The sequence below is a fragment of the Neopelma chrysocephalum genome, unplaced genomic scaffold (genome assembly GCF_003984885.1).
Source record: "Neopelma chrysocephalum unplaced genomic scaffold, ASM398488v2 Primary Assembly neopelma1_97017, whole genome shotgun sequence".
Taxonomy (NCBI): domain Eukaryota; kingdom Metazoa; phylum Chordata; class Aves; order Passeriformes; family Pipridae; genus Neopelma; species Neopelma chrysocephalum.
Window position 1 is genome coordinate 2,034 of NW_020925659.1, and position 13,122 is coordinate 15,155.

Here is a 13,122-nt window from a genome sequence, read left to right on the forward strand (position 1 = left end):
GTATCCAGTTTTGTGCTAAATGCATAACACCGTGCAGGGATCCTGTTCTTCTCTGTAAGAAATAAATAGTGTAGTAATGCTTTTTTCATGAACAGAAGCGTTCTCAGGAAGTATGAGATTTTCCAGAGCCACTTTTTATTTCCTCCTCATTTATCCACAGATGCCCTTTTCAACCCACAAGTATTTTTATGTGATTTACTGTTCACTATTCACACTGTGGCACAGTTAAATGCTGTTTATTGGGCGAGGCAGAAAACAGATCACTCATGAACAGGCAGTTTGTAATTAGGAGGAACATTTGGTCTAGAAGATTGGTCATTATCCTCATATTCCTACCATTTAACTGCAAAAATGAACCACAAACAGCTGTTTTATGGTTCCAGAAGCCAGATTTATACTAAGTTTTGTGTGGGGAGGCTCTGTTCCAACGCATGCAGCTTTGGTAGGATGACCAAACTGTGCTTAGTTGTGCATTCTAGCACATCTGCATGGCTGTCTAATTAAATTATCACTCCTGGGCTCAGTTGTTGTATCTGCTGAGGTCCACCTGTCCTGGCCAAACCCAGGATATTAGGTTACAGGAAAGAACTCTTGAGAGAATAGAGGGAAATAAATGAATAAGGAAGAAAAAGACCAGTCTGCAAAGGCAAAAGTAACTACAACTTTATTATTTTTCAGCGTTGTTTTTCTAGCAGAAAATAGCCACTGAAAGAAACAATTACATGAGATGTATTAATGGGCTTTGATCCCACCTATTTTACTTTGGTTGGTTTATACTCATCTACATTAGTGAGTCAGCACATCACCAGCAGCTCAGTAGATGGAAGTGGCTGCTGCTGTCCTCCCTTCCTTAGGCTGAGCATGGCTCAGGGATTACATCTAATCTGGTTAGTGGGAACAAATATCCCCATCACGCATGATTTGAGACATAATAATATACATTATTATATCTCATATTATATATTATATATTATAATATGCATATTATAATATACATATTATAGATACATATTATATATGTGTGTATATATACATATTATATATAATAATATACATTATTATATCTCAAAACTGTCTGGAGAGCTAGTGCTTGTCTCAGATCCTTTGAGGCTGGGGTCCTCTCGTGTGTGCCTGGAACACAGCTTTTTGTCTGGATCAGGTTCCTCTGAAAGAAATCTGGTTTGCAACACCTTAGATTGGCCCCAAACCGGTGTGTGATATGTGCAGACAATGAAGGGCTTAGCTTAAAAAGTGGTTCTCCTGCTCTAAGTGCAAATTCAAGCGCAGCAGCTGACAGATGTTGAGTTGCTGCATCCTACCTGTGGCTGCTTTTCCATCGTGTCCCAGTGAAGCCAGGCTGCAGATTAGTGTGGTTTATAATCACTCTTTTGGCTGCCTTGATTTGAACAGGCCACACTTCAACGACTGGCCACACAGAGATAGTTTAAGAAAGCAAACCTTGCTGTTCCTCACTGGTTCCTGGGTCAGACACAGCACTGCAGAGTCACTCTGTGAGTGGCTGTAGATTGTGCTCACACAAACAGAGGGTGCTCTGCAGCTGACATCAGTGTGCCAGCCTAAGTGGATGATCCATGTGAGAAATATCTCTAATTAGAATTTAGAAGATGGCCAAATATAATGAAACAAAGAACTTTATTAACAGCACGCTGGGTGCTCGGACCAAGTCAGTTCGTGCATAATAAAGTTCTTTGTTTCACTATATCTGACCATCTTCTAAATTCTAATTAGAGATATTTCTCACAATCCACACCTATTGCATCACATAGCACATGGTTAAAGTCCCATGAACTATCCTGTACAGTTTTACTTGTTTACTGACTCAGGAAAGTGCTGGGCTGGCTTATATGCTGATATAAGACACGACAATGTCTTGCTAATGCAGGGTCAGGGTGGTGCTGATTATGCAGACTAATGTTCAATTCCAGTTCATTTTCTATTAGGCAAATTAATAAACTTCAAGGAAAAAAAAATCTGGGTAAATTGGTTTCTCTACTTAAATGACTAGTCCAGCTTTCTTAATGTAGTTATGGTAATTTAAATTTTCATTTGAGTCTTCTTTTTTTTTTTTTAATTCCCCCTCTCCCTGCTTTTCCCCCTCCCCCCCAACATTTCCTCCATTAGAAAGGGAGAGGAACTAGGGACAAGGAGGTAAAAAAGTGCTGTGTTCAGTTGAAGGGGCCTACTCCCTCAACAGCTTATGCTCACTGGATATCTGGTTTTATCAATGGGGGCTGTGTATATGAATGAGACAGCTTTTTTAAACATAGCAATTAAACTGATTTCTATTTGCTTGGGTTTTTTTTACTGAGGACCAGGCTTTACATTTTCAGGCATGTCCGAAATGCCCAAGTTCAGGCTTGAGTTTCACCAACTCACTGAATAAAGCAAAAGAATGAAATGTTATCTGTCACCTTCCCGCCTGCTTTCAGCTTTGCAATTTGCAAGCAGCAGATCTGGCTACATCTGACTGTTAGACTTTACTATTTCTAGCACTTGATACCTTTCTTGGTTTGGTGTGAAAAATGGATGAACACCCACATTTGGGAACAGGAACAACTGATGTTCAACACCACGGGAGTGTCAGGTTGCTGCTGTCGTGTAAAATATGTGATAGAATAGGTAAGCATGACTTGGGAAGCTCACAAAGAGCTGTTTTTTGCCAAGTGTGGGGGCATTTTAGTCTTCCACACTTGTGACACACACACTCTGTGCTGTCAGAAACCCATTCACAGCTGAAATAGGCTGTGTGCTCGTGAATGCAAACAACACTCCTTGGCTTTGCATTGGTTTGGTGCCGACTGCTCGTAGTGGAAATGATTTCACATATCCCTGGATGTGCTCAGAGCTCCTTACAGCAAAAGTATCCCTCAGAGACCTACAGTTGTTTTTGGGTAATCACCGGGGAGCGCTGAAAATCGCTCTGTGAGAATTGCATCTGCTTGTGTGGTCTTCCTCCTGTACCTCATAAGCAGTCAGATACACTGTCATAAAAGTCTAATAATTAAAAATAATTTTAGAAATAAAATATTTTATATTTTAATAAAAATATTGAAATAATTAAAAACATCGAGATTAAGTGCAAAAGAACCATACATGCTTATTGAGGCAGCTTTTATTTGCTCTTCTCTTGTCACACTGACACAGAATAGGGGTAAGCTGCACTGATGGGAGATACATTACAACCCCATAAAACAGTGGGCAAATTAGCAAATCCAGTAGGTCTGGTTTTCAGAATTGGAGAATCTGACATCTCTCCATTTCAATGGCCCTGTCCTTGTCCTTTAGCTACTGCTACAGTAAGTTAAACTGCTAAATTTTTTTATGTAAGGGGCAGCTGGTTCAGGTCATGTTTGATCTACGTCACCAAAGGAAATATTTCACTCGGGTGTCACGGTTTAGGGGTAGTTTCTCAATTTAGTACCTCCACTAAAAAGAAAACCAGGAGCTGCTCCCCTCCTCCCATCGGTGAGAGAGACAAAAGGCAGAGATTTGGGGTTGAGATAAGAACAATTTGCTGGAAACAGCAGCGAGATAAGAAAACCAAACAGTAGACAGCAACAATATTAAAAAGAAAAGTATTCAAAAAGAGGGTGATCTGCATCACAAAAAAGCTCAGGACCAGCACCACTGGTGCGACACAACGAACATGATGAGTTCCCCACCCCAATTACTCCATAGCCACACTTGCTCCCGACTGGAAACCACAGCCCACCTTCTTCTCTGGAGCCAGAATTCCTTATTTCTGCCCCCCCCTCCGGCAAAATCTATCCCCCCCTCCCTCATTCCCGGTGATTTGAGGTGGCACAGAATAACCGAGATACTCCACGTGGCTCCAGGCTCTGCCCCTCGTGGCTGCTACGAAAAGTGAACTCTGCCCTGGCCAAACCCGGGATATCAGGTTACAGGAAAGAACTCTTCAGAGAATAGTGGGAAATAAATGAATAAAGAAGAAAAAAAAAGACCAGCCTGCAAAGGCAAAAGCAACTACAACTTTATTATTTTTCTCTAATAGAGAATAGCCACAGAAAGAAACAATTACGTTTTTTTCTTTTGGTTGGTTTTTATGAAAAGAAACTGATATTACAACCCCTACAGTTTTAAATAACAGAATAACATTGTATAAGTTTTTAATTCTTCATGGGATAACAACATTTTTGTGAAACCTTGTGTTTTCTGTGGGAGAAAGTCTTTTCTTTTCTTTTTTTTCTTTTCTTTTCTTTTCTTTTCTTTTCTTTTCTTTTCTTTTCTTTTCTTTTCTTTTCTTTTCTTTTCTTTTCTTTTCTTTTCTTTTCTTTTCTCCTCTCCTCTCCTCTCCTCTCCTCTCCTCTCCTCTCCTCTCCTCTCCCCAATTCTGTTAAAGAAGAAATTTCTCCTCCTGTCCAGCTTATCAACCTAATCCTTAACTCTCCTCACTGTAGCTCATCAAGACAGACAGAACATCTTATATCTGCATTAAGCCAGGCTCTGTGAGCTTGCACGTGGAAATGTGCAATTTTGCATGCAGCTGTCTGAATGTATTATCCCCATTAAAAAGGCTGCCCTCTTTCCTGGCAATATGTTGGAAATGCAGTTACATAAGAGAGTCCCGAGCTCCTGATGCATCACAGTAATAATGGAGAATGGAGAATTATGGAGAATTAGAGTTGTCTGCTTCTCATCTGTGCCTTTTCCTTCTTTTTTTCTTTTCTTTTTTTTTTATTTTTTTTTTTTTTGAGGTTTTGTACCGTGGCATTATTCTCACACTGAATTTCAGCAGGGCTTTAATTGTAGGTATAATAAGTAGTCTGGAAAAGGGCCGGATTCTGACCTTTTGCTCGCTGGGCAGGGCGACTGCTGGGTTACAGGTGTGTGCAGAAGGTCGGAGTTGGGCTCAATTCTTGTTTTAAGCCACAGTTTTGTCCGGTGAGGGGAGAGCCTCGATGGACAGCGGTGTCGTTTGTTCCCCCCGCGTTTTCGTGTGTGCCTGGACCTGCCGCGTTCTCCTCTCCAGCCGCAGGGCCCATTCCTGGCGGAGCCTGCAAAGAGAGCACAAAGTGCTCAGCAACTGCTCAGCCAAAGCCTTCAAATGGAGCCGGGGCTTTTCAGCAGGTTGGAGGCTTTCCTCTCTTTCATCACCAGAGCACTTGTCCTGTATTTATTTACCAATTACACATCTCTCCAGCTTGGCTAGATTGGGAATGCAGGGGAGAAAGGGATAGTGCTGATGCTATCAGTGGTTGGCATCGCTGGATTCCGAATGAGTCAAACAACTGCTGAAATACTGTCACCGTGAAGAACTGCTTTTTCTCTCTGGGGTATTCTCAAAGCCACCCAGAAGTATTGCCTATGCAGTAAGGTCATTCAATGTGTCAATTAAAAAAATACCATTTCTTCCCCCCCCCCCCCCCCCCCCCCCCCGGTTTACTGCAAAATGCTGTGGAGAAGAGCAAGCAGAACTTAAAATATGTCCTTTGGGTTAGAAAAAAAAAAACAAACCTCTTCAGAACCTGTATGTGTTTAATGAAAGGCATTGATGTCACATGCAAGAGGAGCTACATAGCTTCAAGACACTATTATAGCACAAACAGAAGACAAAATCTCTAAGGACCACTGGAAGATATTTTTGTCTGGCTTGTTTTCTGAAGGAAATGTTGTTTTGAAATACCTGACCCAGCAATGTTATAACATTAGATATCATATGGCAATGCCAAATGCATCATTGAATATACATGGGTTTTTATATTACCTCTGGTGTGATGAAAAGCACAGCAGCCAATGATTTAATCTGAGAATAATTCAGCAGTATCTGGTTCACATGGATGCTTCTGTTATCTTGGCTTCTAAGCTTGATTTTAGATTGTGTTTTAAACCACCTAGTCTTCACTATTCTTTTGTGCATATAGTTAAGCCCCAAAAAGAGGTGCAGTTAGTTAGGAAAAATTTGCCATTGAAAATTGCAATGTTTGTTGTCAGCCAGTGTCCCAGGTGTCACAAAGGGAGCACTTGCCTTTCCTTAAAACCATGTAGTTTTCCCAGGTGCCACTTCCATGAGGTAGTGGACCTCTTGGTTTTGTAATGAAATGAAAGGATCTTTTTCCCAAAATGGAGAACATTTTGTGAACAATCTGAGCTTTGACTGAGTTGGTGACCTTGAAGGAACTGGCTTGGGTCTGTTTGAGTTGTGACCACTCAGTTAAGACATATTGAATATGCATGTTAAGACACATTCAAAGTTCTTTTGCTGCATTTTTTTTCCTCTTCAGAGAAGATTTTCATAAAAGCTTTTAACATTTTTAGCTCTGTGAAGTTAGAGATATTACCTACACCACTAGTTGCAATTTGTTTGCACGGTCTTCTTGTGGTAGTTTTTTTGTGATCTAGAGTTGACAAAGCTTCCAGTGAAGCTGAACATCTCCCTGGGTGTTATCCCACGTGTTTTCTCTCCGACAACTTTGGGATTTTGTTTAGGGAATATTACTGACTAGATGGAGTAGGATACTGGAAGCAAGATTGTCTGCCTCTGACTTTGTTGGGGGACAAGGTCTGCCCAGATCTTGATTTCCAAGTTTTTAAGTGATGACAGTAGCTCCCTGCTTGGACACTGGGGTCAAAGTACCGGGAATTTTTTTAAAAATAAACAGCCCTTAAGGCAACACATTCCAATTTGTTAAGTGCAATTAGTTTATGTGAATGCCACAGTTTTGAGGAAAGTGTATGCAGTAATATTTTTGTTAACTTCAGGAGGAAAGCACAAGAGAAAACCACAAGAGACGTGGAATTTCTCATCCTCTGTCTCTGGTCATTATCAGTCAGGGAATTCACCTCCTGTGCAGGAGACCCTGGTTCAAACTCCTGAGTTTGAAACAAATATTTGAAACAGTCCATCCCACTTGTGCAGAATACCTGTACCACAGCCACAGCTCTTTTTAGGGAGACCCATTGTTTCATACTGTTTTGTAAAAAACCAAACCAAACCAAACCAACCTGAAAAAAAACCCCCACAAAACAAAAAAGGAAAAAAAACCCCAACACAACAAAAACCCCATCATTTCCCCCACTGAACTGGAAAATCTTGTTGTGTCATTTCTATCTTTGGGCTTGTGAAGGGCTGTTAAACAAGACAAAGATACCATTTTTTTAAATACTACAGATTAAAGTGGGCGGTTGTCCCTTTAATGTAACATTATTTTATTTATTTGTGGAGCCGTATCAATTCCAGGTAAAACTCCTGATATTTTCTGGCTGTCACAAGCCACGATTCCAAAGTGCTTTATTTTTTTTCGTGGCTGGGCTCCAAGGCCTTTGAAGAATGCCCATGAGGTTTGAGGGTGAGGGGTTGTCTGAGTTTCCATGCAGGAGAGCCACAGTAACACGAGACCAGCAGCTGCCAGCGTAGAAGTGCCAAAGCCCCAGAACACAATCTGTGCTATGAATAAAGCAGCACAATAACAGGTTACCTTATTTTAAAGCACATGATGGCAAGAAAAAAAAAAAATTACCACTTACTTGTTCAGGGCACTTTTGCTTAACCTGGACTCTTCAGCCTCTTGCTGCTTGGTTTGCTCCTGGATGACCTTTTCCCAGAAGTTCTTCAGCCCCTCTGCATCCTGACCACCCATCCTGAAGTTGGTGTGCTTGCTCATTTTCTGAAAAAGCAATTTGGAGGTCAGGGCAGTCAGAAGCCTGACCTGAGGCAGGTGCTGCCTTGCTCGGCCCCCTCGAAATTTCCTTCTTGCCAAGTGCTATTAAAATAAAGTATGTCACCTAAAAGAATAGGTGACTGATGGTTACGTTGCCTTGAGCCAAAATATAAGGCATTGAAACAGGCCTTGGGTGACAGTTAAATGGTACAACTGTATTTTTCTTACTGAGTAATGACTACACATGGCACAAATCACTGAAATATTGCGAGTCCCTCAGTATATGTGAGATTTTAAGTGATTTTGGGATAAATGCTTTCAAATACAGTGCCATTGTCACTGAAGTTCAGATTAGATGTGAAGGGCTTTCCTTTTCTTCTATCTCCTATAGTTTTAAAACAGATGGTTTTATCCAAGGGAAATGCATTGCTCTTAAATGATTCCTTTCACTGCTCCAAATGATGCCTTGCCCAAAACATGCAGAGGAATTATGAATCTAAAGTTGAAGCACACAAAGTGCAAAGCTCTGGGGAACTTGTTATGGCCTTGCCCTTTATTTTATCAAAATTCAGTCTTAAATACTATTAAAAGTAGACCTTCTTAAGATACAAGGATGAGTTCCAATAAACGAGAAAAAGGGCAGAAATTAAGTGAATTTGTCCTTGCTAAATGCCTGTTATTCAAACATGGGGGGTTTTAAAATTCTCATCATGTCTGGTGTCCTTGCTGATATTACCAGATTGCACTGGTTATCAGATTGTAATTGCACTTTGAAAAGTTAAGTTCTCTTGTTTTTTTTCAAAGGAGGAAACCTTTGCTTTGTGCAGTGCTTTGAGTGGAAGATCAGAGGAAAAGGAAAGGACAGTTGGTGTAACACAATTAAGGCAGACTCGTGTAAGGCCTTATTATCAAATACTCTGTTATAAACTCCTGAAACCTTAAAAGGGCACATGAGTAAGTTCTTGCCATCTTCCTAGATTGAATATTTTATATTTGTCATGGTTTTCACAAATCTGATTTTTAGAAATAACAACAATTTTCCCAAACTTGGTGCTAAGTCTGACTGGTGTGAAAAAAGTGCCTAACAAGAAGAAAAACCCCTTCCACACGCAGCATTTTTCCACTGAGAAGTCCAGTTCCTTAAAGACCAGCACAGTCCAGCTAGAGTAGTGAGTGTGAACTGGTTAGTCCATGTAATATAATCCCCTATGTGATGGAATATCTCGAGAGGTTCGGATTCTGGTCCTGTAATGTCACCGAAACAACCAGGTGTTGTTCTCTGAGAAAAATAACATTTTTTCTGGTGTTTTCCCTTGCTGTGGGCTGGGGATGCTGTCTCTGTAGCACAGTGGGATGCAGGACAAATTGTTACATTGGCGTGGGTGCAGCAGTCCCACTAAAAACCTTTTGCTGCACTTGCTGTGTTTATTGATGAATAGGGTCTAAATGGCAGCGTGGGGAATCTTAATGATCTTTCATCTCACTCTGAGGCCCCAAAATGATGGTGTTATTTAAGTCTTCATCTTGCAAAAAGATGTGCACGTCAGGGGTGCACTGGGACATGCCCCACCTGTGTCTGAGCTCTGCAGGCTCCGAGCAGTGCTAAAATAAGTGCTCTGGTAATAGCTTGTTACAGCAAGGGATGGAATCTGATTATTTCATCATTCTTAGATCAGCAGGTCACCTGGGTCTTTGCACCGTTTAAAAGCTCTTCTATCAGCAGCAGCTGCCCACTTGACACTCCACAGATAATTATCCCATTGCCTCAGAAGCCAAGTGCAAGTTGCTGACAAACTGTCTGAGTCAGTTTGCCCTCCAAACCCTATTATACTTTGCCTCATGTAAGAATCTGCCATAACACATTAACCTTTCGTTAGATATTAAATTTTTACGATTATTAAACTTCTAGTAGATATTCTTCAAGTGGTACAAAGAAGGTCCACGGTCTTCGTCTGAGATTTGTTAGATTTTTGAGAGGATGCGTGAAGGTCTTGGCTGCTCCACCCAAAGGGACAAGGTGTGGTCAGAGAGGTGCCCAAAATATGGAGGTACTTGAGGAAATGTTGGCCTGGTTTGTCTGTGGGAACTTTTTACAAGTCAAGAATCTTTGACTTGGTAATAGTTCCTAGGAATGTCAGTGAGAGTGAATATTTCACGTGCTATTGCCATGGTCCTTGCTGAGACAGATTCCTGCTGTAAAACTTTGGAATACAGCTCTGTCTGGCATGGCTGACCAGCATCTCTCATGCTATCATGGGTGAAAGCATCCTTTCTTTAAACCTGGCATTGCAACATCCATGTGTGGAGATCAGGGTTCACGTGCACTGTGTGATACCTTCTGGTTTTATTTCTAATTGAAAGATTCTACTTAGGAACTTGGCCTGGATTTCCCAGTAACTCTCTAGGTTTGGTGTTTGTAAAAATCCCTTATTATTGCTCTACAAAACATGTTTTGTTGATGTGTGATTTTCTTCTTTCTTTTCAGATGCCCCAGTAATATAAATTAGACTTACATTGACAGTTGGACTTAATTCTATCAAACCTGTTTTCTTGATTCCTTCAACCATATACCTCAAGGTTCAGAAACTGGCAGGACAGTTAGATTTTCTCTGTAAGTAAAAAACACACTTTCTTAAGTAAAAAAAACCCCACTTGGCCAGTTTTGTCTGGGTGGAAAGTGAGCAAGGAAAAGAGGTTCTTTATCATCCTTATTTTCATTTTGGATTTCCAGGTATCATTCCAGACACATTCAGGGAAAGTTGGGGAGGTGTCTTTCTGAATTCTAATGGAGAGTGGTTTTAACGTTCTTATCCACTGATATGAATGTAAAATTAAGCAACAGCAACACTTCCATACATTCAAAATTATTCATTCAGAAGGTATGGACTGAAAATTTATGTTATGATACATTCTGCAGTATGTTTCCTATGAAGGCCTACTAAGATGTGCATGTCAGTGGTGCAAGACAGAGTCCCTCATTAAATCTTCAGCTAAGATAGTTAAGGAAGGAACTATTTTTGTGTGGGTTTTGCAGTCCTGCCTGCCCATTTGAAGTGTAGTTGGTGGCTTTTTTAGGGAGTCAACAACATTTAAATAAAGGTAAAATTAGATCTTGGCTAAGGTGGCTTATGTATTTGGTAGTTCTGACGCTCAGCTGTCCAAAAATACGTATATGCATTTACAAAAGAATTTTTTACAGCATTCATCATTTTTGGGGCCTAATTTATATGCTAACAAGCTATTAATTTATGGAGAACGTCCACAAGAAGAAGTAATTAAAGAAAAAAATTGATGGCACCATGAAAGAAAAATCTCCTACGTTTAGAACCAAACCATAAATCGTGTGGTTTGTGCTGCAATCTGTAAAACAGTCAATCAGTCATAAATCAAATATAACATCTACAGACATTATATTAGTTTAAACTCTTTGAGCTCCTGTCCCAGAGCACGGGGGAATGAGGAGCAAAATATGAATGATGAGCAGATCTCTCCAGTGCAAGAGAGAGCAAATTTTAAAATTTTACTTCTAGCTGTACGTTATCATATTTTATTGATTTTTTTATTAATTGGCACAGCACTAATATAGAAACAGCCAGGGGTACAATCATCTCTCATTTAATCTGATCTGCAATCTGAATGTGCTTTGTTAAATTAGCAAGTTTCCAAAGATTCTGGTCTTAACCCCTACCTGAGGCTAATTCAATATTTTAAATTATTTTAATCTCAGACAACCTCCACTGAGGTACAAAAAGGACTTATGAAAAATATCCAGTGCAAGTAATTTTTCTTCTGCCCACTTTGTAATTCCTATTTTGGACTCTTGCTGGAGGAATTTTAAGAATCAGAAATGGCTCTTGATGTTTGGAACAGAATTGCTGTTTTTAGTTACCTTTATGTATGAAATAAGCAAGTAAAGGAAGAAAATCTTTTCCAAAGCCTCAGAAGGCATTTTTTTACCCTTTTTCAGTCTTTCTATTTAATATGTGTCTTAAGATAGCCATTGTCTCAAAAACTCACAATGAGATTCTCCGAAAAGCTTTTTCCTTTTAGTGAAATTCAGTACATTTACTTTTTAATCCATTCAGTAAACCTGTTAACTGAACAGATTTTGGAGAAAATGTCAAAATATTTTTTAATCTAAATCATGCATAACTTAAAAAATTAATTTTTTTTTGCCAATAAAAACAAAACAACCTTATGCTTTTTTGTCTTACTGTAAAATATTTTAACCAGCAGCGTGAAGTAATGTTTGAACATTTCCAAGGTTTATTTTCAAAATCTTTTGAAAGAGAAAGACTTTTTATTTTCAAACTGTTTTGAAAGACAAAGACTTTAACAAGAATGATTTTTTTTTAACATCTTAAAAAATATTTCTTTTCTAAAAGGTGGAGTGAAATAGGTCTACTTTTAACTCTTGCAATGGATTTGAGTATTCAGCCAATTTTAATGTGTAATGCAAGCATGAAAGAATTTCCTCAGTCACTTCAGAGGTTTTTGGAGATCATTGTAAACAATGCAAAGATTATCTTTGACTTCAACTAGACTCAGTCCCTTGGGTCATATCATGACCATGAGCTATCTTATCTTTGTCAGAACACTAATTAATGTCCTATTCCTTTTACCCTTCACCAGGGCTTGTTTGCCTAAGCACAGAATGTTTTCCAGCGTTATATAAATATTGCAGCACACTGCCTGAGTTCAAAGCATTAAAAAAAAAAAAAAGAAGCCTAATGTTCTAAAAAGTTTTAAGCTGCACTCATAGAATGCATTGTTTGGATGAGTCTCCCCTTACATATTCCTTTTATGGTGGTTTTCCTTTCCCCTGAATTATGTGTAATACATAAGTTCTAGTAATACCACAAAAGATAGTAACAAATAACAGATTAATAATTGAAGTTATGGCTAGAGCAAAAGAGGCAGGATGCCTCTTACATTTTATAAATCACACAGGATCAGATTATTTTTCCACAAAATTATATTGTAATATACAGAATTCAAGGTCATGGAGGAAACAAGAAGAAAACCTTGTTCAAACTCATGACTAAACATAGTGTAAAATAAATGTATATCCATGTACTTCTAGGCATGTTTGACAGTTAAGACAGGAAGAGAAAATCTTATTTTGGCCAAAATACAAGAATATAAATGCTTACTTTGATTGTATAGTAGCTTCCTCTTCTGTCAAAGTATGGTTTTCTTGAGTGATTACTGAATCATGGCAGTTTTACCTCTGGGTTCCCCTTTTCAAGAGAACTCCAGCTGCCAGGAATAACTGATGAAATCTGCTCACCCGTCACTCATTTTTATTTGTGAGTGATGACATCTGCTATTATGGGTTAGTTTAATGGCAGGAGGGGAAAAAAAAAAAACCCAAACCCACAGTCCCGTTTCGCGAAGTCTGCGACGCACCGAGAGAAATGACCAGACAGTTACAGGGCACAAACTCTGGATGCCACATTTGATCTGTGCTATAAATTTTGGC

The 13,122-nt window shown here is 39.4% G+C and overlaps 1 protein-coding gene across 1 annotated transcript; it reads right to left on the reverse strand.

The window, feature by feature from the left end:
- Nucleotides 1-4,770: 4,770 nt before the first annotated feature.
- On the reverse strand, nucleotides 4,771-12,848 carry LOC113961015 (protein FAM240B-like). The gene is made up of 3 exons (XM_027671001.1): nucleotides 12,794-12,848; nucleotides 7,507-7,646; nucleotides 4,771-5,036 (listed from the first exon to the last, which is right to left on the reverse strand). Exons 2-3 carry the CDS (start codon nucleotides 7,641-7,643, stop codon nucleotides 4,904-4,906), a joined length of 270 nt encoding a protein of 89 aa, XP_027526802.1. The 5' UTR covers nucleotides 7,644-7,646; nucleotides 12,794-12,848; the 3' UTR covers nucleotides 4,771-4,903.
- Nucleotides 12,849-13,122: the final 274 nt, after the last annotated feature.